This window comes from Nelumbo nucifera, chromosome 5, assembly GCF_055504915.1.
Source record: "Nelumbo nucifera cultivar China Antique chromosome 5, China Antique-T2T, whole genome shotgun sequence".
Lineage (NCBI taxonomy): Eukaryota > Viridiplantae > Streptophyta > Magnoliopsida > Proteales > Nelumbonaceae > Nelumbo > Nelumbo nucifera.
This window is the reverse complement of record NC_142653.1, coordinates 49946790-49973908: the sequence shown is the minus strand read 5'-3', so window position 1 is coordinate 49973908 and position 27119 is coordinate 49946790. Positions and strand designations below refer to the sequence as shown.

The 27119-nt window shown below is 41.4% G+C and overlaps 1 protein-coding gene across 3 annotated transcripts; it reads left to right on the top strand.

The window, feature by feature from the left end:
• On the top strand, window positions 1-27119 carry LOC148791599 (uncharacterized). 3 transcript variants are annotated; one of them, XM_088888742.1, is made up of 4 exons: window positions 1-624; window positions 13792-13883; window positions 17791-17938; window positions 19393-27119. In XM_088888742.1, the coding sequence occupies exon 4, from the start codon at window positions 24311-24313 to the stop codon at window positions 26276-26278; it is 1968 nt and encodes a 655-aa protein (XP_088744868.1). In that variant the 5' UTR covers window positions 1-624; window positions 13792-13883; window positions 17791-17938; window positions 19393-24310; the 3' UTR covers window positions 26279-27119. The 3 variants fall into 3 exon arrangements, with proteins under 3 accessions (XP_088744868.1, XP_088744867.1, XP_088744866.1); XM_088888741.1 differs by having other exon boundaries at window positions 2-624; window positions 16546-17938; window positions 19183-27119; XM_088888740.1 differs by having other exon boundaries at window positions 3-624; window positions 16546-17938.

Below are 27119 nucleotides of genomic sequence, written 5' to 3'. Positions count from 1 at the left end.
AAACCGAGTCCCCTTTGACACAAGGACAGGTAGAGGAACCCGCTAAGAATTCTGCAGCCACGAGGCTACGATATGAGCACCTAACTTCAGACAGAGCACCTAACTGTGGGACCCAAAGCATGGACGACCCAGAAGGCCAGAACCAATTATGCCATTTTAGTGGACTAACTGACAAATGAGATATGCTCGAGAGAGCAGGATAGAGGCTGTCGGAACTAATTGACTGTTAGCCTGGTAGGTCCCTAAGTCCCCCTTTCTGGTTTTCCAAACTCTTAAAGGTAGAATGAGGCCCGGAGAAAGAGTTTCAGAATCTACGCCACGTCTTCTGCGTCTAAAGAGAAAAATAAAAAGGTTTTAAAGAATCAAAGTAGTTTAAGAAATATCAAGACACACGAGGAAAGATATAGAAACTCTGGCTGCTTGGTTTCAATTTATTTATTTCCTTTTTAATTTTTATGGTTCTTCTGTCCTGTTGGCGGGAAATCGGAAGTTCAGGGACGGCTTGTGGGCTTGGAACGAGCAATGGCGACAGCCCACTCGCCCGATGTTTTCAGGGTCTGCAGCGATTCTTCTCTGTCTTCTGCTGAGTTGAGTTTTCGGGAACTGGACGATGTGTTCTTGCAGGTATTCTCTCTCTCTCTCTCTCTCTTTGATATGATACAGAACTGATACCATATAGACTTACAGTGGATGTTCTATGTGATTCTTTTCGGGCTTTCGAGGTCTATGGTGCCAGAGTTCAGAATCATTGTTTTTAATTTAGTATTTGTTTCTGTTCTGCAAGGAAAGAAATAAATGGATCTTTTTTGATCGGTATTAAAGGTATTGATTGGTCTGGGTTGGGAAAATGTGTTCATTGACGACGAGGATGCTTTGGATAGATGAGAAAGGTACTAAAATTATCGAAGTAAAATACCCAACTCTATTGAAGGTTTACGGATTGAGGGAAATGGATGTTTCTTGAAGGTAATTGATTCATCGCAGCTCTGCAGTCAATGTGGTGACACAGTCCTAAGAATTCAATTAGCTGGTACTTGGTCCAAGTTCTTCTAGGAGCCTGCACTGTATAACATAATACTCAATTCAACTCAACTTGACAAAGCTTTATTCCAACCATATGTGGTGATTGTGGTCCGAAATGGGAAGTTCTAAAAATGGAAAGAAATTTAGATTACTTTTAAGGAATCCTATATTTTCACAATCAAGAGATAAACCTTTGGGACATTTCTGTAGAGATAAAATTGATGAAACTCTGTTCCGAAATTAGCATCCATATCATTCTTGTTGGGAGTGGTGCAGCGTGCAGGATAATTTCCATATGCACAAAAGGAAAGAAAACACAAATAAGGGAAAGCCAAAGAAAGAGAGGAAGAAAGAGAACACCAGATTTAAAGTGGTTTGTCCAAATTGCTCATGTCCATGGGCAGTAGTACCTTGGACAGGAGGATGACCTCACTGGAACTTTACCCAGCACCCACCCTTACAGACACACTTAAACTGTACAACCCAATACATTATGTACGAACAGAATGAAGTGAGTACAAACAGGTATAGGGATCCCTATTTATAGTATCACGTGGGGTACAATGGGTATTTTGAAAATTGTTATAATCCGTAGGATAAGCAGCCAATCTACTACCTATTAATGGATGGTGTGGATTAAATGTTGAAAATTAGGCAGTGAAATTGTCTGACTGCCCCACCATCTTTTTACCACCATTATACTGATGGTTTTTATATAGCAGTAATAGAGAAATGGTTTTCACCACATGCTATATCAATTGGTGGGTCATTCAGTGGGTTGGTGGAACCAACATAACCTCAACAAATTTGATCTGTTCAATGATCCTTTCTATAAGTCTGATTAATGATACTTGGGAATTCAAGTTCTAGGACGGTAGAAGAGACAAAAAAAAAAGTATTATGAGCTATTATATATCTACTTTGAAGACTGCATTTTTTCCCCATTTTGTGGGTACTCTAAAGATTGCTTTTAATTTAGCACAGCCTTGCTCCTGAGGGACCTTTATAAGTCAGTTTTGGAAATGAACATTTGAAAATCTATTCTGGTATTCCAAGAGTTCCTTTTTTTTTTTCTATCTTTCTATGAATATTTGCAGGCTCATTGCTGATGATGTTATCTGAGAAGAATCTTATTTCCACTGTGCCAATTGGGTTTTCAGTTTTCCTAGGTGATTGTTGTAATTCCATGGCATATGACCTAGGAGTCTTTTGTGCCAACCTTGTTTTGCCATTTGGACAGTTGCTGCATCTCATTAGTTTGTGTTTGGACTTTTTTTATGAAAAAGGTAAGGTAATTTTATTAAATAGAACACAAGATTACAAAGGACCCTTCTGAAGGGGCTACAGACTGGGCCTAAAGACCCTACAATAGATTACAAGTCAAACAGACTTCTAGACCCCAGCTGGGCTCCAAGCACCCTGACAGCCTGACCTGAAGACCTTTAGCAACTGCTGTCCAAGAAACTAGCTTGTCAAAAGAGGTAGAAATTAGACAATTTACATCCCTGGAACAGTTTTGGAAGATTCTTCTATTTCTTTCCAACCAAATGGTGTAAATTACTGCTGCAGGAAACAGGGCAATGAGTTAGGCATTTAGCCAACTTTAACAGACCCTGGAGCTCCCAACACCAAAGCAGATCCTTCACAGAGTTAGGCATGACCCAGGATAAACCCACAGAGGAGAGTTAATGGTCCCAAATTTCTACGGAAACAGGGCAATGAGTAAATAAAGTGGTTGTTGTCCTCTTCTTCTTGGCCACAAAACACACACATCAAATCTTGTATCTGGATTCCTCGCCTGGTTAGGTTCTTTTTAGAGGGACTTCTATTTAGCACCACAGCCCAAACCAAGGCATTGACAGAGGGAGGAACTGGATTCCAGATTTTCTCAGCAGGAATATTGGCTCTATCTCCATTTACTAGATTCCTAGCAAAGGAGTTAACTGAAAAAAGCCCATCTGTAGTCCAGTTCCAATTCCAAGAGTCTTCTTCCATCTGGTTCAACGACTGATTGGGTAGCAACTGAAATAGCTCAGCCACTTGTTCTATTTTCCAGTCTTGGAATTGTCTTCTGAAACAGGGAATCCAGGTGACACTGTTATCTCCCACTTTATAACAGTCAGCAAGCATTGCATCCTGATTTTCTGCAAGCTGGAATAACTGGGGGAAGGATTCATCTAAATGCCTGTTATTACACCAAGAATCTTTCCAGGTGACCAGATCTCAGTTTAAGGGACAGAGCGCTATTTAGAAGTGGAGCCACCTCCATAATTTTCTTCCATAGGGAACACCCCAAGGAGGAGAGATTTGAAAAAGTTGTCCAATCACCTCTGTCAGTGCCATATTTTTCTGCTATTAAATTCCTTCACCAACTTTCCCTTTCTTTCCTGAATCTCCAAATCCATTTCCCCAATAGGGCCTTGTTGAAGATTTTCAGCTTTCTAATCCCAAGTCCTCCTTTTTCTTTTGGCACACACACTTGATCCCAATTGACCAAGTAGATTTTCTTCTCTTCCCAGGCTCTCCATAAGAAGTCCCTCTGTAGCTTTTCAATTCTTTGAGCCACTTTAGTTGGAATTGGGAAAGGGAAAGAAAGTAAGAGGGTAAATTTGAAAGGGAACTCTTTATGAGAGTGATTCTACCTCCCAAGGACATGTATTTAGATTTCCAAGAGGCCAATTTTCTTTCCAAACATCCACCACAAGGTCCCACACTAGAGAGGAGGTGCACTTGGCTCCCAAAGGAAGCCCTAGATACTTAATCGGCTGACTGGGAGGAATTATGTGCCATTAGGGGATTGCGGGATAGGCCGTGGTTTGTGGGGGGTGGTTTTAATGTCATCAGATATTCAGGGGAATCAAACAACCCGAACCAGGGATTTACTATTAGCACGAGGAAATTCAATAGGCTAAAAAGATCCTTGGAATTAAGAGACCGCCCTTGCTTCAGGTGGATTATACTTGTTCAAACTTTCAATCCCCCCTAACCTGCTCCAAACTAGACAGATTCCTCATATCTCCTGAGTGGGAAGAAATGTGGGGATCCTTGGCAGCAAGAGGCTTACTTAGAGTTACCTCTGACCATTGCCCTATTTGTATCGAGAAAGAAATCCTAGGGGGAGGTCCTTATCCTTTCAAATTTGAGAACATGTGGTTTGAAGACCCTACTTTTAAGATTAGGCTAAAGGAGTGGTGGGAGGCACTCAGACTTTTGGGGAGGTTAAAAATGGTAGGTTTCTCCAGAAAACTGAAGAGGCTAAAAGAAAAAATAAAAGAATGGAATAAAGCCCATTTCGGAAGGGTAGAGGAAATAAAAGATAACTTGGTGAAAAAGATTGAGGAGCTAGATAGGAAAGAGGCTCTCAGAGTCATTTCAGAATCAGAAAGAGGGGAAAGATGGAACCAAAAGCAAAAACTAGAAGGGATAGTACGAAAGGAGGAGATTTGTTGGAGACAGAAGTCAAGGTGTTAGTGGCTTGTAGAGGGGGACAGAAACACAAAGTTTTTTCACTCTCTTGCAATTGGAAGGAGAAAGAAGAAGTTAATCCTGAGCATGGAGGAAGAGGGACAAGTGGTAAGAGAAAGTCAGGGGATTACAAGGATTTTTGCAAATCATTTTAAAGAAATTTTCTCAAGCCCACACGGAGTGTTGCCAGAATTGCCAGAGATGGAAGGGGATGTTCTGTCAGAAGAACAATCTCATTCCCTAGAAAGGAGATTTTCTCTGTAAGAAATCAAGGAAGCTATTTTTTCAATGGACAAATCTGTAATCTGAAGTGCTATACTCGAAGTAGCAAGGAAGAAAAGAGAATGACAGAAAAGAAGAGAATGTCGAACTGTACTAGCCAGTCGACCAGTTCTTTATTTATAGATGAATATAGTACAAGGTACAAGAAATTACTGGGATGCCCCTGATTAGTGATGGGACACCCAGATGACTTAAACATTAAACAGGATTAGGCCCATTAACACAAGCCCAGTTACAAGATAAGTTAAACATAAGAATGGGCTAATAAGAACTCTTATCAGCCGAACATAACTCTAATATTCTAACACTCCCCCTCAAGCTAAGCATAGATATCAATCATGTTTAGCTTGCCAAGTATGTCCCTGAACTTCGTTGATGCCAGCCCTTTAGTTAATACATTTGCAATCTGCATCTCTGATGGAGTATAAGGCACACAGAGTTCTCCTGAAATAATTCTCTCTCTGACAAAGTGTCGATCAATTTCAATATGTTTTGTCTTGTCATGCTGCACAGGATTGTTGGCAATGTTGATAGTAGCTTTATTATCACAATACAGCTTGAGAGGACCCTCTGTCTTGATACCAAGCTCATTAAGGAGAGTCCTAAGCCATAAGAGTTCAGCAACCCCGTGTGCCATAGCTCGGTATTCTGCTTCTGCACTTGATCTAGCCACAACATTCTGCTTCTTACTACGCCATGTGACTAGGTTTCCTCCCAAGAATGTACAGTAACCTGAGGTTGATTTTCTGTCTCCAACAGACCCAGCCCAATCAGCATCAGTGTAGGCTTCAATTTCAAGTCTGCTATTTTTTCTGAATAAAATTCCTTTCCCTGGGCAAGTCTTCAAGTATCTGAGGATTCTTTCCACTGCTCTCATATGAGGGGTCTTTGGTGAGTGCATGAATTGACTGACAACATGCACTGCATAGGCAATGTCTGGCCGAGTAAGGGATAAGTATATCAGTTTTCCTACCAACTTTTGGTACCTTTCCTTATCACAGTATTCCTCACCCATTGATTCTTGTAATCCATGGCTTGGTTCTATTGGAGTATCTGCTGGCCTGCACCCCATCATGCCTGTTTCCTCTAGGAGATCTAGCACATACTTTCTTTGACATATGTAGATTCCTTCTCTTGATCTAGCAACTTCAATTCCAAGAAAGTATCTCAGATTTCCCAGGTCTTTGATCTCAAATTCTGAAGCTAAGAACTCCTTCAGCCTCTTCATCTCTCTCACATCATTTCCAATAATCACCATATCATCCACATACACAATGAGTGCTGTAAGTTTGTCATCCTGTCTCCTTGTAAACAATGTATGATCTGCACTGCTCTGAGTGTACCCTACTTTCTTCATGGCCAAACAAAGTCTCTCAAACCATGCCCGGGGAGATTGCTTCAAACCATATAATGCTTTCCTTAGTTTACATACCTTCTTTCCAACATCATATCCAGGTGGGGTTTCCATGAATACCTCTTCATGAAGATCACCATTTAGGAAGGCATTCTTCACATCCAGCTGATGAAGTTCCCAAGAGAATTTTGCTACTAGTGACAGTAGAACCCTGATTGTGTTGAGCTTTGCTACTGGGGCAAAGGTTTCCTTGTAGTCAATTCCTTCCTTTTGTGTAAACCCCTTTGCCACGAGTCTGGCCTTGTACTTCTCAACTGACCCATCTTCCCTGTGCTTTACTGTGAATACCCACTTGCACCCAACAGTGCCTTTCCCTTCTGGCAGGTCCACCAATTCCCATGTCCTTGCTTTCATTAGGGCTTTCATCTCCTCATTCATGGCTTCTTTCCACCTTGGATCAGATGCTGCCTCTGAATACCTGGAAGGGACACATACAGAGGAAAGAGCAGACACAAAGGAATGATAGGCAGGGGATAAGTGTGAGTAAAAAACATAATCGGCTATGGGATGCCGAGTGGTACAAGAACGAACAGGCTTACGGAGAGCAATAGGAAGATCCAAATCTGAATTGAGTGAATCAGAATTACCTTGGATTGCAGAGACAGATTGATCTGAGTTCAACTGGTTGCAATCATGAGGTTGAGGGGCCTTCTTCCTTCTACTGTATGTAAGTATCTCTTTCTCTTGTTTACTGGAACCTTCAGAAGTATCAGCCGAATCTGGAGAAGCAACTGGCACAGTGGAAGTCTCACTAGGTTGACTCGGAATGTTATAGCTAGTAGTAGTGGAAGGTGCTGAAATGGGAACAAAAAAGAAGGGAGAATGAGAATCCTCTTCCAACCCACTACTCTCCCCCTGAAGAGGATTCTAAGAAGACCCGAAATAGGGTTGAAACGCAAAAAAGACTACATCCCTGGTGACATATTTTTTCTTGGAGACAGGATCATAACACTTATACCCCTTCTTAGGAGAGTACCCCAAAAATATTCCCTTTGTAGCCTTAGGATCCAGCTTGGTCTTCTTTGGATCTTTCACATGTATGAAGCATGTACAACCAAAAACCCGCGGGGGAAGAGGAAATTCTGGAAGAGCGGGACACAAAATAGAGAAAGGGGTCTTCATACCTAGTACCTTAGATGGCATCCGATTTATCAGGTATGATGCAGTGAGAACAGCTTGAGACCAATATTGCTTGGGCACATTGTGCTGGAAAAGAAGGGCTCTAGCTGTCTCCAATAGATGTCTGTTCTTGCGCTCAGCGACCCCATTTTGCTGAGGGGTGTAAGCACACGATGATTGATGTAACATGCCTGCATCTTCCATGAATGAGTTCAGGGATCTTTCAAAGTATTCAGCTGCATTGTCTGAACGGAATTGCTTGATCTTTTTATCAAATTGTGTTTCAACCATCTTGCAAAACATCATAGTTATCCGGGGAACTTCTTCACGTCCTTTCAACAGATAAATCCAAGTGCACCGAGAATAATGGTCAATAAAACTGATGAAGTAACGGAAGCCATCAATGGAAACAATGGGTGAAGGACCCCAAACATCAGAATGAACCAAGTCAAAAGGGGCTTGAATTTCATTACTAGAAATTGGATACATTGATCTACATTGTTTTGACATTTGGCACACATCACAAATTAAACTCTGACTCGAAATACCCTTACATAATTCGGGAAACAACATTGCTAAGGAAGAAAAGGACAAATGACCTAGCCTAGCATGCCACAAGTGCAGCCTAGCTATTGACTCCACACTCTCCAGACTAGTAGTAGAAGCTTGCATGGCTGAGCTGACATCTTCATCAAAGTAGTAGAGGCCCCCATACTCATGACCACTCCCAATCGTTCTCCTCGTCAATCTGTCCTGGAAGACACAATGAGAAGGAAAGAAAGTTATACTGCAGTTCAAGTTTTTTGTAAGCTTTGAAACAGACAACAGATTTGAGGTAAGACTAGGAACATGTAGGACTGATTTAAGAGAGAGATCCTTGCTTAGGTCAACCACCCCCTTTCCAGAGATGGTGGAGAGGGACCCATCAGCTACTCTCATCTTATCCTGGCCAGACAACAAATGATATGTGGAGAATAAGGAGGACATATGTGTCATATGGTCAGTGGCTCCGGAATCAATCACCCAAGATGTAGAATTAATGGAACTAGATGCACTAAATGCAGAGGCTGTACCTGATTTGGCAAGAGAGGTGGAAGCTAAAGAATTGTTCTTCAGACGGGCTAATGCCCGACTGAGAACCTCTACCTCACTAGCTGTGAAGCCCAAAGTACTTGGTCCAGAGGAGTCGGCAGCCTGCCTTGCGGTGGAAGATGACACTGTCTGAATACTCTGTGAGTTGTCACTACTGTTGTTGGTGGCAAGATTCCCACTTGCTGTGTGGCCCTTCTGTTGCCTTTTGTCCTTTCTCAGAGCAGCTGGCTTCAGATGAGGGTACAGGACCCAACATTTCTCCTTTGTGTGTTTCTCACCACCACAATGTGTACACTTGAGGGACTTCTTGTCTGAAAATCTATTCCCCTTAGTGGAGACTAAGGCTGAATGTTCTCCAGGTTGTTCTGTTGACTGTGTCTGGGAGTCAACTTGCATCTCCTTTCTCCTTACTTCTTCATTCCTCACCAGGTAGTAGACATGGTGAAGCTCAGGTAATTCATCTCTCCCTAGAATCTGTGACCTTATACCTTCATATACAGGGTCAAGACCCGCCAGAAACTTGAAGGCTCTGCCCTCCTCAATCTGCTTATCATGCCTCCCCTTATCATTAGCATTTTCCCAATCCAAAATCAAATGGTGGTCAAGCTCTTCCCAAAGGCCTTCCAGTGTTGCAAAGTAGGTTGCCACGGACATGTCTCCTTGCCTTAGGGCTGCAATGACTTGGTTCAGCCTGTAAATTCTAGCATTGTTCTTTTTCTGGCCATATGTCTTAGATACTTTCTCCCAAATTTTAGCAGCTGTGGGGAAGTGATGAACAGTTCTGGCCACCCTAGGAGTCATAGAGGCCAGCAACCAAGACATGACTGTGGCATTTTCCTTACGCCACACGGTGTATTCAGGACTGCCAATTTCTGGTTGTTTCTTGTCTCCATCTAAATAGCCTGTGAGGTCACGAGAGGTAATGAACAGCATTGCTGAGACAGACCACTCTCTGAAGTTATACTCATCTAGCAGCACACTTGTAATCTGCAAGCTGTGCAGATTAGGGTTTTCCAGGTTTGAGGACCTTGTAACAAGTCTGTTATCTCTAGAGGAAACTTCACCGGATAGTGAGGACATCTTGACTTTAGTCCAAGAGTTGTTCACAGTGCTGTAGGTGATTCTGTTTAGGACTGGCCGAAGTGGTCACAGTGTTCACCGTGCTGGTAGAAGTGTTCACAGTTCGGGTACTGTGCAGTGCTGTTTAGGACTGGCCGAAGTAGCAAGTACAGGGCTGTAACTGAACCAGTTCACAGTGCTAGTAACTGAAGTTACTTCAGTTAGGGCTTGTTGTGCAACTTGAAGTAACTGTGCAGTGCAGTAACTGAAGTTCACAAAGTAGGACTGATAACCGACCTGAAGAGAATCTGTAACTGAAGTTACCACAGTTCTGCCCAAGTCTTGCTGGGGCACTAAGCTGCAACTGTAGAGAAGGCTAAGTCTTTACCACTTGTTCTGCGCAAGTCTTGCTGGAGCACCAAGCTGCAACTGTAGAGGAAGCTCTCCCTCTTTCGGCTAGTGCTAGGACTGCTGAAAACAGTCCTCAACTAGGTCTGTCCTATACAGACCTCTCTTAGTAGCCCAATAGCTACTATTTGCTGGAGATAATCTAGTAGGACATCTACTTCTGGGTCTTACTTCTCTTGAGTCCTACAACCAAGAGAAACCCTAGGTTCGAACTTGCTTTACTCTCTTACACTCCTAGGTCTTCACTGCAGCAACCCAGAAAAGGAAAAGAGAAGATGAAAAGACAGCAAGAGAAGAGAGTGCGCCTGCTGAAACCAGGAAGGAGCTAATGCTCTGATACCATGTAATCTGAAGTGCTATACTCGAAGTAGCAAGGAAGAAAAGAGAATGACAGAAAAGAAGAGAATGTCGAACTGTACTAGCCAGTCGACCAGTTCTTTATTTATAGATGAATATAGTACAAGGTACAAGAAATTACTGGGATGCCCCTGATTAGTGATGGGACACCCAGATGACTTAAACATTAAACAGGATTAGGCCCATTAACACAAGCCCAGTTACAAGATAAGTTAAACATAAGAATGGGCTAATAAGAACTCTTATCAGCCGAACATAACTCTAATATTCTAACAAAATCTAAAGCCCCTGGGCCGGATGGCTTCTCCATGGCCTTCTATTAAGAGTGTTGGGATATGGTGAAATCAGACATACTGGAAGTCTTAATGAATTTTTCTCCAAAGCGGAGGTATCACCAAGAGCAAATGTCACATTTATCACTTTGATTCCAAAGAAGAGGGAGGCCAAAACTCCAAAAAACTTTAGAATGAATGTGTAGGGGAAAGAAGGAAGGGTAGAGAAAAGGGGCTGGTTTGTAAGGTAGATCTAGAAAAAGCCTATGACTTGGTTAATTGGGAAGTCCTTCTAAAAGTTTTAGAAAGACTCAGATTCGGAGATAGATGGGGGGCTTGGATCAAAGGATGTTTAAGTTCAGCTCACTACTCAATCCTAATCAGTGGTACATCAAAGGATTTCTTCCTGGCCAGGAGAGGAATTAGGCAAGGTGACCCCCCATACCCATTCTTGTTTACTCTAGTGGCAAAAGTGTTAAGTAGAATGGTGGCAAAAGCTGATGCTCAAGGCACCCATCTCCAATTTGCAGATGACACCATATTTTGTTGTGAAGGAAACAATGAGGAGTTGGTGGAAAATTTGAGGGTGTTGCTGAATAATTATGTGGGAGTAACAAGGCTGAGGATAAGTTGAACCAAAAGTGGAATTGTAGGGGTCAATTTGGAGGAAGGAGAACTAATAAGATTTGCGGAAATTTTGGGGTGTGAGATTAGAAGCTGGCCTATTAGTTACCTAGGTTTACCCTTTGGAGGAAATCCTAGGTCAGCTGGTTTTTGGAAACTAGTGTTAGAAAGGTTTGATAGGAAGTTAGCCCTTTAGAAGAGGAATTAAATTTCTTTGGGTGGAAGAATAACCTTGATTAGAGCCACTCTGGAAAACCTCCCCACCTATTTCCTTTCAACTTTTAGAATCCCTTCTAAGGTAGCAAGGTGCTTAGAGAAGTATATGAGGGATTTCCTATGGGACCCAGCAGAGGAAGGGAAGGATCACTTGATCAAGTGGGAGCAGGTTAGTAAACCCAAGGAACAAGGGGGTTTGGGAATTGGGAACATCCTTTTAAGGAACACAACTCTGCTAGGTAAGTGCCTTTGGAGGTTTCCCTTTGAGGGCGACAGATTGTGGCACAAAGTGATTGAGAGCATTCATGGGGTGGCTGGGAATGGCTGGGATGCAAAAGTTTCCCCTCACAAGTCTTCAGCTTCTCCTCGGAAAGCAATTCATGAAATCTACTCTATTTTCCTCAATCCCATCCGGTTCGATGTGGGATAAGGTAATAGAATTCTGTTTTGGGAAGAACTATGGGTAGGGGAAACCCCACTAAAAGACCAATTCCCTGATCTCTTTGTGCTATCTAACCTTAAGGGGTAAGCAATATCCATGTTGGGATCACCATGTCCAACTAGTGTGAACTGGAATTTGGGCTTTAAAAGGGGACTAAGGGAGAATGAGTGTGAATCCTTAATCCGTTTACTGGACCTCTTAGGTCAAATCCACTAGGACCCTTCGTTGGAAGACTCTATTTCTCAAAGTACTTGCTTCCCCCAACCCTTTAGGTGGGATTTTCCCTGTGAAAGAAATTTGGTGCAAGCCTATTCCCCCGAAGATCCAAGCTTTCTGTTGGGAAGTATTCCTTGGTAAGGTAGAAACTTGTGATATGTTGCAGAAAAGAAGGCCGTATATTTGCCTTTCTCCTCATGTGTGTTGATTGTGTAAGGAAAGTAGTGAGACCCTTTCTCATTTAATGATATCCTGTTCTTTTGTACATCGAATTTGGGAATTCTTTTGTACTCTCTTTGGCTGCAGGTGGGTTCCCCCTCAAGATGTGGCAGGACTCTTCAACCATGATTTCTTGAGACAGAGAAAGAAAAGAGGGATGGCAATGTGGAAAGCAACAAAGGCAGCAATTTGCCGGGTAAAATGGGAAGAGAGGAACAATAGAATCTTCTTGAAGAAAAGTAGAACGATAGAGGAAGTGATTGATAGTACCAAGGTGGAAGTAGCCCATTGGTCCGAAGTAGCACAATCTTCGAGAGTAAGAGATAAAGTAAGGCTGGAGTGGAAAGCACCTGAAGGCAATAAAGTAAAGCTGAATTTTGATGGGTGCTCATATGGAAATCCAGTCATCTTAGGAATAGGAATATTAAGAAACTCTGATAGGAGGATATTGGGTATGTTCTCAGGACCGATTGGCAACGGAAACTTGCTGAAGGCTGAACTATTGGCATTACTACAAGGGCTAAAGCTAGTCAAACGACTAGGATGTAGACATGTTGAAGTGGAAGGGGACTCAAAAGTAGTAATTTCATGGGCAGCAAATAGCAGCACCACCCCATGGACGTTTAAATATGATTAGGGAAGTAGAGAAGATTGCAAAGGAGGTTGAAGCTGAATTTAAATGGGTCCGAAGAAGTGCAAATGGGCTAGCTGATGGATTAACATGGGGCATTGAGACAGCAATTATTTTGGGCTACACTGTAATGAGGGGTGAATAGAGTGATTAAAGGGGATCAACAATCCCATCATCAAGTTGTATAAACTGCTTACAATCTGAATTTTAATAAAATACATATTTACTGATAAAAAAAAAGAGCTTCTAAATTCTCTATCCTTCTGACTAGAATTAAGCTGCTCTTTGACCAATTTACTTTCAGCCCCTACACCACTTCAAACCTTCTAAATTCTCTATCCTTCTGACTGGAATTAAGCTGCTCTTTGACCAATTTACTTTCAACCCCTATGCCACTCCAAACCAACTCAGCACCCCTAGAAGAACTTCCAATTGCTCCACTTTAGCATCAATGAAGCAGAGGGTGTAATCAGCGAACTGAAGCAAATGAACCTGCTCCCCCCTGGAATTGATTCAAAACTTTTCCACAGCCCTTCTTCCCCTACTTGTCTGGTGAAGTTTCTAGAAAAGAATGTAAATCAGAACTTAAATATTTTGCTGTAAATTATGAATATGATTTAGTGATGAAATGCTAGGCTTTGGACTGGGTAAAATCTGAAGAGGAGACTTTCTGGAGGCATGTTTTTCTTTTTCCATTTTACTTTGGGTGGGGGTGGGGTGGGGGGTTGGGGTTGCAGTAGGGGGATTCTAATTTAGTTCCATGACAACTGCTTTGATATCCTATATTGCTGTTTTGGAATGTTTATCCAGCATATTGTGGCTTTATCCAATTAATTCATTCTGCCATAAAACATAATTTAGCTAGTAGCATGAAGATGAGCTTATACCACCTGATGATTATAAAATATTATTATGTATAATATAATGAACTACATTTTTGTTTACTGTACAGACCCAAACAAGAATATGGCTTGGAGAAGTCTTACATACAAGAATGGATGAAGGGACAACAATTGCTGATTTACTTGCTGATGGGGAAATATTGTATGTCCTCAACGTTTTCCCTCTTCTTTGTCTTGGTCCTGTCACATGGGTGATGGACATAAATATGTAGTAGAACTTATGCTTGGACTCATGGACTCGTAGGATAGTTCATTTTCTATTGGGATGACTTTGAGATGATTTTAACAATGAGTATTAGTGTTCTCTTCTTTTTGCAGAGAGAGAAGGGTCATAGAATAAAGTTTTCTAGATTTTTTCGTATTTATTCACAAGAATTTCTTAGCTGTGAGAGCAATGTTTATATCAACAATATTGGTATGACTAGTTTTTATTCTTCGTCCTTCATTCATTCCCAAACCATTTGAAAATGGCCCTTAAAAGTACATCTTGCACTTGCTTCATCAGTGATGCATACTTTAATAATAGAGAATAGCTACATTCTATGCGAATTTGGAGAGTGGAAAAGAAATGCAATTAAGCTAAATTTTACTTTCTTTAGCATGTAAAATTTATATCTGTACAAGCATAAACATAGATTAATTTCCTTTTGACAAGTGGAGTTAAGAAATCATTTAGAAGCAAAAGCCCAAAACCTTAAGATACAGAAGACAGATTGAGCGGTAGTTGTTATCGTCTGCTTTACATTCTCACTCAGGACTGTGAGGAATGAATCCCAATTCGGCCAGAAACAAAGAAAAGATAACTTAATTTTTCAAGGAAATAAATCCCAAAAAGTTATGTTTTCTCACTATGTATGCCGCCACTTCACATGAAGTTTTCAATTGTTAAATGTCTTCCATTTATTTTTTCGTGTCACCAAGAAATAGCTGGACCATTCTTCATAAAATATGATTCTTGTTTGTGAGGGTCTTACTCTGTAATTACCAATCATGAACATTGGGTGATTCATGATGCAATTACACATTAATCTAGCAAAGTCTAATACAAGGAGATGGTCCACTCACTTCATGTCTACTATGCTTAGTATGTTATCTGGAATTCATTTCTCTTATGGAGTGATGAATAGTCAATATCCACACATTCCCTATGAAACTTGCCCTTTTATAAGGGGACCTTAAATTCCAAAGTGCAAACTCTACCTGAAAGGTTTGAGAAGGTGATGCTGGAGGAATAGAGAAATTGCTGAAAATCTTCTCTGGAAATCTTAGTGAAGTTTCTTACCAATATATAAGAGAAAAACACAGGGCTATTGGCTAGGTTTAAAATGAGGTTTTAAGGCTTGATTTGTAACAATGGGCTGCTCTATCCAAGTTGGTCTTGAAGAATAAAATAGTGAATAAATAAAAGGGTTAGGAATGATCTACAGCACCTGTCCGAAGAAGCAACCTGTTGCAAGTTGAAGGGGCTAGAAGGGCTAGGGGCACACCATAAAGGACATGGCCTGAAGTTGTAAGAAATGATTTAAAAGTTCATAATTTAACAATGGATATGACACTACAGAAGAATGGTGAAATGGGATTCATGCAGCTGATCCCATATAGTTGGGGTAAGGCTTAGATGGTGATGAATGATACTATATCTAGCTGGAAAGACATCATCAACCCATCTGTTTGTTTAACTTTGAATATTGTTTAAATTTAACCAGAAAAGGGAGCTGGAAAAAACTAAATATAAAAAAAATGCCAGAAACAATTTCTGTTGTCTTCATCATGTCAAGAGGGTGTTTACAGGAATATTAATAAATGGGCATCATATTTTTTGGATCTATAAGATATCTATTTTCCTAATAAGTGTAATTATATACTTAAACACGAAATTGCTTGCTAAAAGACATTCAAAGTTTAACTAAATCATAAAGATCCCAATTGGTATAAAATCTTTAAGATGCAAACAAATCTTTAATAGATTCAATTGAAAGATTTCATACTCAGTGCATGGGATCCACAGTTTGACAAATTTATATTGTTTGACTTGCTAGAATTGACTTAAGCACGTACATTTTTTTTTCTTTGCTTAATTTTACAACTTATTGGGCTTGGGCTCATTGTTACAACTTTATAGGCTTACAGCATTCAGGCAGGTTAACATGAATTATATCTGAGAAAAGCTTATACTTACTATCCATTCCATCTAGGCTTTGTAGAAATCAATCATCCCTGCTGCTGTAGCAGGGGAAAAAGCGGATGTCTTGAAATATACATTTAAATGGTTGTCATCACACTAAACATGATATTATCTCCTTTCGTATTGTGTGGTCAGCATTTTCAAGAAACTAACTTTATAATTTAGAAATGCATCTACAAAGACATAGTAACTAGTATGAAAATTGCTTGGTCCTTATACTCAGTTTATCTGTATATATTTTGTATTTTTGCTTTACCATAGTGAAGGGCTTGTGTAAGAATAATTCCAAAAAACTGAGGAACGGGATTGAAAACGTAGGGAAGTTTGATCTGACAATACTCTGCATTTAAAGTCTATGAAGACATAATTTATTTATCTTCTAAAGGTTCTGTTGAAAGCAAGCAGGAAAATGATCCGTTTTTGCATGGCGGTCATGAATTTTACCTTATTTTGCTAGTTTCACCCACTTAAAACTATTCTGAATGTTTCTCTCCAAAATATTAGTGTTTGTAATTACACTTTGGATGGACATCATATATAAATAAACGTAGCTTGTAGAGAACTCAGTGATAGTTGCAGTAAGTGAAGATATTGTCCATGTTTGCTTCCTATGTTGCAGGTAAAATTTCAATTGAGGTTGAAGACTCCTTTATGGACATGGAATCAATTTTTGCAATCTTGTAAAAGAATTTAATTGGGAATCCAGAAATTACCTTGACAACCCACTTTGAAATCCTTGATCCCACTTCATTTTCAAGGAGGATGCTTCTCCAGAGAACCCTTTAGTACCATCATGAAATCTACCAATGATGGGTCCCCAAGCCACATTCCAATGTCTTTTAAGTGTTGTATGGACATGGAGACAGAAATTACCTGGCACTTTCCAGAAGTCCGACTTGCCAAGTTAAAATAAAAAAAATCATGGTTTTGCAGATATGGCCAAAGCTGGATTTTTATGTTACCCAATTTATTCTAGTTATTCATGTTAGATGTTCTTTTAAGTCAAATATGCAAAAGAAAAGAAGACCATGTGTAGAAGTGTTCTCAAGACTGTGTCAGATTCCAATGTGTGTAATTAGTAGGAACTTATAAATTTGCTTCTCCAAAGCACCTACGGCACCATATCCTGATCTGAAAAAGGAGAAAATGAAGACTTTCCTGTTTGATAATCCTTTTCTCTATAAATACCTTATGTCTTCAAAGCAGGCATTTCAACATGGTGAATGTCAAGTGGGATCATGAGGACCATCTTTTAGCTGGTTTCTACATAGATGCCCAAATGTGACATGAGACCTGTGATTTTGCATGACAGTCAGAACCCATGTTTTAGATGGTTTAAATGCTTGGGGTGGGTTGTGATGGTCCTATGGACTAGCCTAGATACCTAGCATACCTAGACAAGGGTGATATATTGTATTGGATGTTTTCATTTTTAGTGTAAATTCAATGGTTTTTTTTCCACTCTACCCTTGTCATATCCAGGTAACATAGGTGGTGAGGATGTCTATGTATCTGATATAGAAATATAAAATCCATAATTGTTGGATTACTCCTTTTAGAGACAGGCTAGTAGCAACTGCATGTTGTATGATATTATCATAAATGAGCAAAAACATGGAGCTATTCACCATATTATTATGTGCCAAACATGAATCTAAGTTGAAATACATTGCCACGTCATAAGAGTCTAAATCACTAGCTTTTCAGGTTGAGGCTTGTCCAATGTCAAAGAAGGCCTTGTATGGGCTGAATTTGTGAATGATATGTGAAAGATCATATATATGTCATAGGTCAGAATTGTTCTAAATCTTGAAATTTCTTGTTGGTCATTGGTCAAATCACATTTTCTTATTTTTGACGTTAGGTTTCAAGTTTCTAAGGTGGTCTGGAAATTGCTCTTGACAAAGTGTATTGAGCTAAGATATTCAACGGCATATATATATGAACCAATTGCTTATGGTAAGGGAAGAAGGAGGTATACACATTATTCCAAAGTCGACTCATTTTTGAAGGTGAGGTCCATGTCTTTATGTATATATAATTGATAGATGACAGAAAGATTTTGTTAATGAGTAAAACAATTATGTACAAGATGCCAAGCATCCCAAAGTGTGGAGAGATTCCCCACAACTAGAAGAAAAAGAAGAAAAGGAAGAAAAGAAAAGAAAAGAAATTGACTAAGTTTTCATGTTATTAAATTTACATCTCCCAACTACCCAAAAGAGTCCATTCCTGTCTACCCCTTGTTTTGCCAATGAATCGGAAAGCTTATTTGCTCCTCTATGTACTCATCTCGCTTCTACTACTCTGTCCCTCATTAACAATTTATTCTCCTTCATTATATTCCTGTGTCTGCATATACTTTGAAAGTATCTTTTTTCCCAGATCTTATCATACACAAAGTTGGAAACACAATTCATCCCTTAACACCCACATGCACATTCACCCTTGCATGCACACACATTTGCACATGAGATATCCCATATTTCCACATCGCTGTGAGTTGTCAAATAGATTTTTTAATGTAATATATGCATGATATTGTCAAAATATATTTTCTCTTAGATAGCTGTAAAGAAATTCATCCAGAATTGGGGAGAACTTGTAATTTCTACTGTAGATCATATTTTGTATGTTTTTTTGCAAAGTCATATATGTTCTTAATAAAAAGATACTACCATGGCCAAATATGAAATAAGCAACGTCTTAAATCAACTCAACTAAGCCTTGTCCCAATCATACAGGTTTTGCTAACAAGTAAGCAACATTGAAGAATAAATGAGAGTGATTAATTCATAATATGTTTCCATGAATTTATGTAACACACCAGACCACGTTCTTCATCTATGATTAAGTGTCATTGGCTGTGGATTTTGTGATCTCGCCTGCTTGCACATACACAAAAATTTGTCATAACTGACACACACATGAGCAAGTATTGAAAACATTTTTATTTTCTTTAAAAGGCAAGTTAAAATAGATTGATTCAAAAAAGGGAAGGCAAACCGCCGACCAAAGCATGTACGAAAGGATCTTTACAAGTATACCAAAACCCCCCAGCTATATGCTGCTATACTGTATTAAAAATGATAAAACTTGATCCATTAAAAAAAATCTGGTATAGGTATATTTGCAAACAACTTCAAAAACCCACACTCACCGGACCAGTGTCCATTCTATCTTACAAATCAGTGCTTCAGTAGGAGCAGCCTTATCTTCAAACACTTGACTGTTTCTTTCCTTCCACACCGCTCAGCAAAGGGTGAGTGGAAGGATCTTCAACAGGGTCTTCCCTCTAACTGAAAACCCTGCTACCAGCCAGGATGCTAAGAGTGTTGGAAGATCGGGGGGTGTTGCCTAACTGATATTGAAGAGCCGAAGGAAGTGGGCGCAGATTGAATAAGTGAAAGTGCAATGAATGAATATGTGATTGACAGATTCTGGATTTGTGCTGCATAATCTACAGGAGTTTACAATAGCATGCCTCTGCTCAACAAATGATCCATGGTCAGCATCTTGTCCTTGGCTGCAGTCCACAGAAAGAAAGCCACTTTGCGTGGAGTCTGTGCATTCCAAAACCAAGCCTACTGGACAACCTTGTTTAGATGGGATGAAATCATCCTGTTGCACGAACTTGAGGGGAAGATACCTGACTTATCACCAATCCACACTCTTCTATCTGATGCCTTTTGGGAGATATGATATTCATAAATCCTGGAAAGCAATGAAAAGGGGTCCTCCGCCTCCCAATCGTTCATATTCCTTCTAAATGCAGGGTTCCAGGTGCACGAACTTGAGGGGAAGATACTAGACTTGTCACCAATCCACACTCTTCTATCTGATGCCTTTTGGGGAGATATGATATTCATAAATCCTGGAAAGCAATGAAAAGGGGTCCTCCACCTCCCAATTGTTCATATTCCTTCTAAATGCAGGGTTCCAGGTGCTCCTTGGTGGTGCTAATAGTGGTGATTTGCAATATCCTAACACTGTTGATTATTCCTACTTCAATGGGGTTATGAACCACAACAGTTTTAGTGCTTCTTCCAAACCTGTGCCTTCACATAATGTGTATCCTAATAGAAGTTCAGCTGAGGATCTAAGGCTTAATGATGCAGATTTCATATCTTCTGATGCAATCAATGTGGTATCCATCTCCACCTTAAAGGAACCGGGTGTGGATACAATGAACTTGATCAATTATTTTTCAACAGCTTACTTTCATAATAGTGCGGAAGTCGCATGTAAAGTGTTAAATGCAGAAACAATAGCAGCTAGAGGGAATGAAAAAGGCAGAACTCCTATTCCCCTTGGTGGTGCTAATGGTGGTGATTTGCAACATCGTAACAGTGTTAATTATTTCTACTGCACCTCAGCGTCAAGGACTGTCTTGAATAGCTTCTCCTCAGGTTTGAAAAGAGCAGAAAGTTTCGTGGGTTTTATAACATACTTGAGTTTAGAACCATCTCATTATCCTCAAGTAAATTTACCAAGCATTGTTGATGGAGGAACCGACGTACAAGAAATGCCCAATGCAGATAAGGCATTAATCAGCCATTCACAGCATTGCCACAGAAACCCCTTGTTAGCTGATATTTCAGTTCAATGTCTGGTGATGCTCCAAACAGGTCTTGATGCCTTAGAAGGAAAAAACATCCCATCGAAGTCTGGTGATTCTCCTTTTGAATTTAGTAAGTCGTTCTTCTACCTTCAGACTAAAGAAATTCAAGATAGCAGTGACCAAGATACTTGCAGAGTCAATATCATTGATGTTGGTGTGGGCCGGGCTTGCACATATGGAACATATTGGGTAGGATGACAAGGTTGGGTATGGGCCAATTTGTTGACGAAATGTAAGGACTTGATCAAGTCTTTAGGCCATCCCATTAATTTTATCCAATTGTTGAGACACATGGTTTCAATCTATTCGTGGCTTAGGTTGGAAATAATTTCTCATTCCACAAATTCTGGCCATTAAATTTATTTTATTTTGTTTTAATTTTTTTTATTAAGCACAAACAAGTAAAACACACGACCTAGGGGCTAAACTAAGGTTTCTTAAACTAGTGGTTCAACCAATGTGAATCCCCTTTGGTTTACTTAGAATTACACCACTTCCTTTGGTTAGCCAGGTAAGAGGTGGGGATGTGGAAGACTCCTCTTGTTCTCGCAAGAACTTAATTAAGTAACCACAAAACCCGTTTAGGCTTAGCCGGTTAGCCTCTTTCCTTAAACACTAATCACCGGTAGTAATTACAAGCTTCCCTAAAATTCAGCACACTTTTGAACCAAATGTGTGGGGCTTCTAAAATGATTTTATTATCCAATTTTTAAATTAAGGTTTAGGGTGAACTGCACGTGAAATGGTGGTGGTTTTTGGGCCAAGGGTGATGAAATCCCCACCTTATCTTATTTAAATTGGATTGCTCTTAAATGGATTAATGAAAAAACACAATAAATAAAATAAATGCAATTAATTACAATGCATGAATAGTTATCTCTAATATGCAATTCAACAATAAAATAATAAAACAAATTAATTCAGCAAAGAGAGCAATTAAAAAAAAATGAAAAACCCTAACACATTAACACATTAACAACAAAGAGAGCAATTAATTTGGTCCCGTGCTTCTTCTACCAAATCGAGTTCTACGCAGAGGTCTTCATTGTTCTGCTCTTCATCATAGAACTTAGCTCAAAGAGTTGGTGAGTCCATTTCTACAGGTATCATGGCCTTAGCCCCATAGGTTTGGTTGAAGGGTGTCTCTCCCATGGTTGTTCATGGTGTGGTTCTGTATGCCCAAAGAATGCTCGGCAATTCCTTGACCCACCTTCCCTTAGTTTGGTTAAGCATAGTCTTTAGGCCATACAGTAGGGGTCGGTTAATCACTTCGGTCTGCCCAATGCTTTGGGGTCGGTGGATAGCTGTAGTCCGATGGTCAATCTTAAGGTCGGTGCAGAGCGCTTTGAACTTCCAGTTAGTGAACAACGTGCCATTGTCGGTGATGAGAACCCGTGGGATACCGAAGCGGTAAACAACACCTTGCCAGAAGAAGTTTTAGGCATTATGTGCGGTGATACATGCCAAGGTTCGACGTCCACCCACTTAGTGAAGTAATCTACGATGACCAAAAGGAACCGTTTTTGCCCGATCGTGGCAGGAAAGGGGCCGAGGATGTCCATTCCCCACTGTGCGAAGGGCCATGGGCTGGTGATCGAATTCAGGGGGATCGCTGGCTGATGATGAAGGTTGGAGTGCCTTTGACATCGGTCACATTTTTTGACAAGTTGGACGACATCCTACTTCATGGTTGGCTAGTAGTATCCTTGGCAGAGTGCTTCGTGAGCCAGGGTTCGGGTGTTGGGATGATTTCTGCAGATTCCTTCGTTTATCTCCTTGAGAACGTAATCGGCCTCAGAAGGGGAGAGGCATTTCAGGAAGGGGAGAGTGTAAGACTGGCGATAGAGTTTTTCCTGGATGAGGCAATACTGGGCATCTTGTAAGTACTGTGCTATGGGATCCATTCAAGACGAGCCTTGCTGCATGGAAAGGACATCCTGTAAGTACTGCGCTAAGGGCGGCCACCCGCCCAGTAAGGTGTTGCACTTACTTGTATGTTCGAGGTGATTGCATATCGGGGATGGCTTGGATTTTTCTAGATCGGCTTCGATTCCTCATTGAGTGACCATGAACCATAGAAATTTACCGGAACCGATCCCGAAAGCACACTTGGTCGGATTCAACTTTATTTGATAATTTCTAAGTGTGCCGAAGAATTCCTTGAGGTCAGCCAGGTTGTGGTCGGCCTTCTTGCTCTTCATGAGCATGTCATCGACGTACGCTTCAAAATTGTGGCCAAGCTGGTCCTTGAATACCTCATTTACCAGCCACTGATAAATAACGCCAGCATTCTTAAGGCTAAAGGGCATTGCCTTATAGTAGTATAGTCCACAATCGGTGATGAAAGCGGTCTTCTCCTGGTCATCAGGATGCATTTGAATCTGATTGTATCCTAAGAATGCATCCATAAAGCTTAGGAGTTTGTGCCCCACCGTTGCGTCGACGAACTGGTCTATCCTCAGTAGGGGGAAGCTGTCCTTGGGACAGGCTTGGTTTAGGTCCGTGAAGTCAATGCAGATCCTCCACTTCCCATTCGCTTTCTTCGCCATGATGACATTGGCTAACCAGTTTGGGTACTTTACTTCTTGGATGATGCACGTCGAACAACTTCTGGACTTCCTCGTTGATGATTTGACACCGTTCCACGGTGAAGCTCCTCTTCTCCTATGAGCAGCACTATGATAAGGTCGGATTGTCTTTAAAAACTTTTAAATTTTAAAAATTAAAATTTTGTATTTACATTATATATATAATGAAATTATATAAATATAAAAAATTGAAATTTATCAATTATAATTTTCTTATAATTATATAGAATATCTATCAATAGACAATATTTTATTACCTATATGGTTGTAATAAATTTTAATTGGATTTGAATTTTAACCAAATGGGTTAACATCAAATCTGAAACAATTGGATTGGATACAGATCAGATGAGTCCACTGATTGGATTTTGGAAATGGGCCACTCTCTTGCCCCATGCAACCACAAGAAGAAAGAAAAAAAGATTGCTAATAATATCTTAAGCCATTCGAGAGATTCCAATTTCACAATTAAATACCTAAATTGGGATCATTTAATTTTGTTTTATTTTTTCTCTAAGGTTCAATTTGGTAAGAGTATGGATACAAATATGTATAGTGCAAGCACTACAACAAAACTTGTTTTATAACAGTGGATCCCCAACAGATTGCTTTTTGCCGTTGTATGTCACATAGCTATAGGTTATAGTGGCGGATATAAAACCGTTGTTATATTGTAACAAGTGTTCTTTTCGCCGCGCCATCAAGTGCCAACCACCGTGCCTCCAGCCGCCACTCCAGCGTCCAAGTGTGTGTCATGGGTGGGCTATGCTTGTACTTTTGTATGGGGGATTGCCAATGGCATTATTGTAATACTATAGTATGTTTTTTCACTTTTTTGATGTTTCTTATTGTCACTCCCCCAAAAGCTCAACGTACTCTTTGAGGGGAGGTACGTAGTCGAGTGAGCTCATAAGCGTGTAAAGGTTAAGCACGAGATCCCCTCGACACTATACTGTGTGCTTGTGCTTACTACTGATTAATGCAATACAAACAGCCTTTTGCTAATTTGTGTGCCATCTTGTTGCCTTTTGTGTGTGTTTGCTTTGTTTCGTAGACTTACTCACCCATTTCGAGTGCCGCACGGGCCCCAACGATTACCCCTGTGACAGTTGGTATCAGAGCAGGTTGCTCCTCAACGCTTGTGACCCTTGCATAGCAACACTAGTGGTGGCGCAATGAAGCACAACAAGGAACTCACCGACGAGATTAGGCATGGCCTTGCCCATGCGAGGGAGACTGACGAGTCTCTAGGCGATGAAGCCGCTGCAGAGAAGGCCCCAAGGGGTCGCACATCCAAGACAAGCAAGCATGACAAGTCAGTTGACACGCTTGCTGCGTTCGACACACGCATCCTTCGCTGTGAAGTGACTGTTGGGGAGATGCGTGACCAAGTAGAAGAAATCCACTTGAATGTGGAAACAATTGAGAGCTCCATGGTGGAGCTAGAAGCCCGTTTAAATGGCATTATGAACGAGGTCCAAGACGTCCTGAATAGAACCCTTAAGGAAGTCCTTGGAACAAAATCCCGACAAGAAGGGAGCTCATCTCGATCTGACATCCAAGACCAGGTGGATGAGATGAGAGCTGAATGGGTGACCATGAAAGTAGCCATGGCCTCTCCCTCCAACCTTCAGACTCAATTGGATGATCTAAGAGGAGACATGATGCTCCTCAAGAGATTAGTGGCCAGCACTCCAAGCCCCTCCACAACACCGGCCCCTGCTCGTGTGAAGATTCGGGAGCCCATACCTTATGCCGACTCCCGAGATGCTAGAGAACTTGACAACTTCTTGTGGCAAATGGAACAATATTTCCATGCCGTTGGCATTGATGATGACCTAACGCAAATTCGTACAGTGATTATGTATTTGACTGACATTGCTATGCTATGGTGGCGCAGGCGATGCCAAGACATTGAACGGGGTACGTGCACCATTGATACATGGGCTGATTTCAAGCGAAAACTAAAGCGGCAATTCTACCCAGAGAACGTGGAGTACCTGGCACGGAAGAAGTTGAAAGCACTCAAGCATGGGGACTCACTCCATGATTATGTTAAAGAGTTTTCAGCCCTTACCTTGGAGATCACGGACATGTCCGACAAGGATCTACTGTTCAACTTCATGGACGGACTGAAGCCATGGGCCGAACTAGAACTCCAACACCGCAACGTACAGGACCTCGCCACGGCAATGGCAGTGGCGGAGCAACTCATTGAGACCAGCTTGTCAGATGAAGAAGCCCCTAAGCCAGAAAGCCCACGTTCCCCTAATTTGAGTGGGGGAGCAAGTCGCTCACGCCCTCCGTACGACAACTCCAGCTTCAACAAGCCAGCAAGACAAGACTATGGGAAGAAGCCACAAGGAGAGCAAGGCCCTCATCACCATTACAAGCCCAGAACCGCTGGGTCCCCAATTTCTTGCTTCCTTTGTGGGGGAAATCACTTGGTTCGCAACTGCCCAACCAAGAAGAAGATCAATGCCCTTGTCGCCAAGCTTAGTGATGATGAGCAAAGTGATGAGGAAAAGTCTGTACAGGCGCCAAGAGTGGGCGCCCTTCAACTCTTCAACGCCATGGTGAAGAAAGAGGCCAATCATGGAAGGCCAAAGAAAGCCCAAAGGGGGCTGAAGTATGTAGACATCCTCCTCGGCGGGAAGCTGACTCAAGCCCTTGTTGATACAAGGGCCTCCCACAACTTCATTTCAGTTGCCGAGGCCAAGCGACTCAATCTGAACATTGTGAAAGAGACAGGGTGGATCAAGGCCATGAACTCCGGGGCAAAGGCGATTGAAGGCATGGCTCGTGGGGTTGACCTCCAAATTGGGCCGTGGACAAGTAAGATTAATCTTTTAGTGGTACCCCTGGATGACTTCCGAGTTGTCTTGGGAATGGACTTCATGAGACAAGCAGAAGCAGCACTCCTACCTCACATCAACTCTCTGTGCATCTTGGACGAGCGCTCCCCTTGCATGGTACCAGTTACGACTTCTACTAAGGTTCATGGGAAGCAAGTTTCTGCACTACAACGTTTTCACAAAGAAGCCTTGTTCAACGTCAACATGAAGGAAGCAGAGAAGTTCCCCACTCCACTAGCTGAAGAAGCCGCCCCTCAAGCCAACAACTACAACAGCAGCAGGAAGTAGCAGGCCATCCAGCCGTCTACACCTCTCCAGCAACAGAGTTCGTGCGCGTCGACAACCGTCAAGCAAAGCAGAAGACCCAAGGCCGTATCCAAGTTCGCCCGCACCTACTACCACAACCACAGGGGAAAGCGAGTGCCACCCAAGCCGCCTAGGAACCACTTTCGCACCATCCCTCAGACTGAATCACGTAGTAGCCTTGTGAGTTACTCTTGGGGAAAAATCAATGGGAACCAACACCCTAACAATCCAAAATACCATTTTGACCCATCCTTGGCCACCAACTTTCCTACCACCATCAGGAACAAGTCAAAATCCTACCTTGAAGCAGCCAAGCAGGGACTTAACTTAGGGACAAGCCATAGGTTTTCCCACCATCAAGAACATCCACTAGCAATCTACCAAACCAACTATCTGGGCCTTGGAAGAAACCCGGTTCGTGGAGCAGTCGAAGAACCTTCCTTCACCAACAACAAGTTCAAGCCTCAAGCAGAAGCTAGTCTTCGAGGACGAAGACTGAATTGAGTGGGGGAGACTGTAACAAGTGTTCTCTTCGCCGCGCCATCAAGTGCCAACCACCGTGCCTCCAGCCGCCACTCCAGCGTCCAAGTGTGTGTCATGGGTGGGCTATGCTTGTACTTTTGTATGGGGGATTGCCAATGGCATTATTGTAATACTATAATATGCTTTTTCACCTTTTTGATGTTTCTTATTGTCACTCCCCCAAAAGCTTAACGTACTCTTTGAGGGGAGGTAGGTAGTCAAGTGAGCTCATAAGCGTGTAAAGGTTAAGCACGAGATCCCCTCGACACTGTACTGTGTGTTTGTGCTTACCACTGATTAA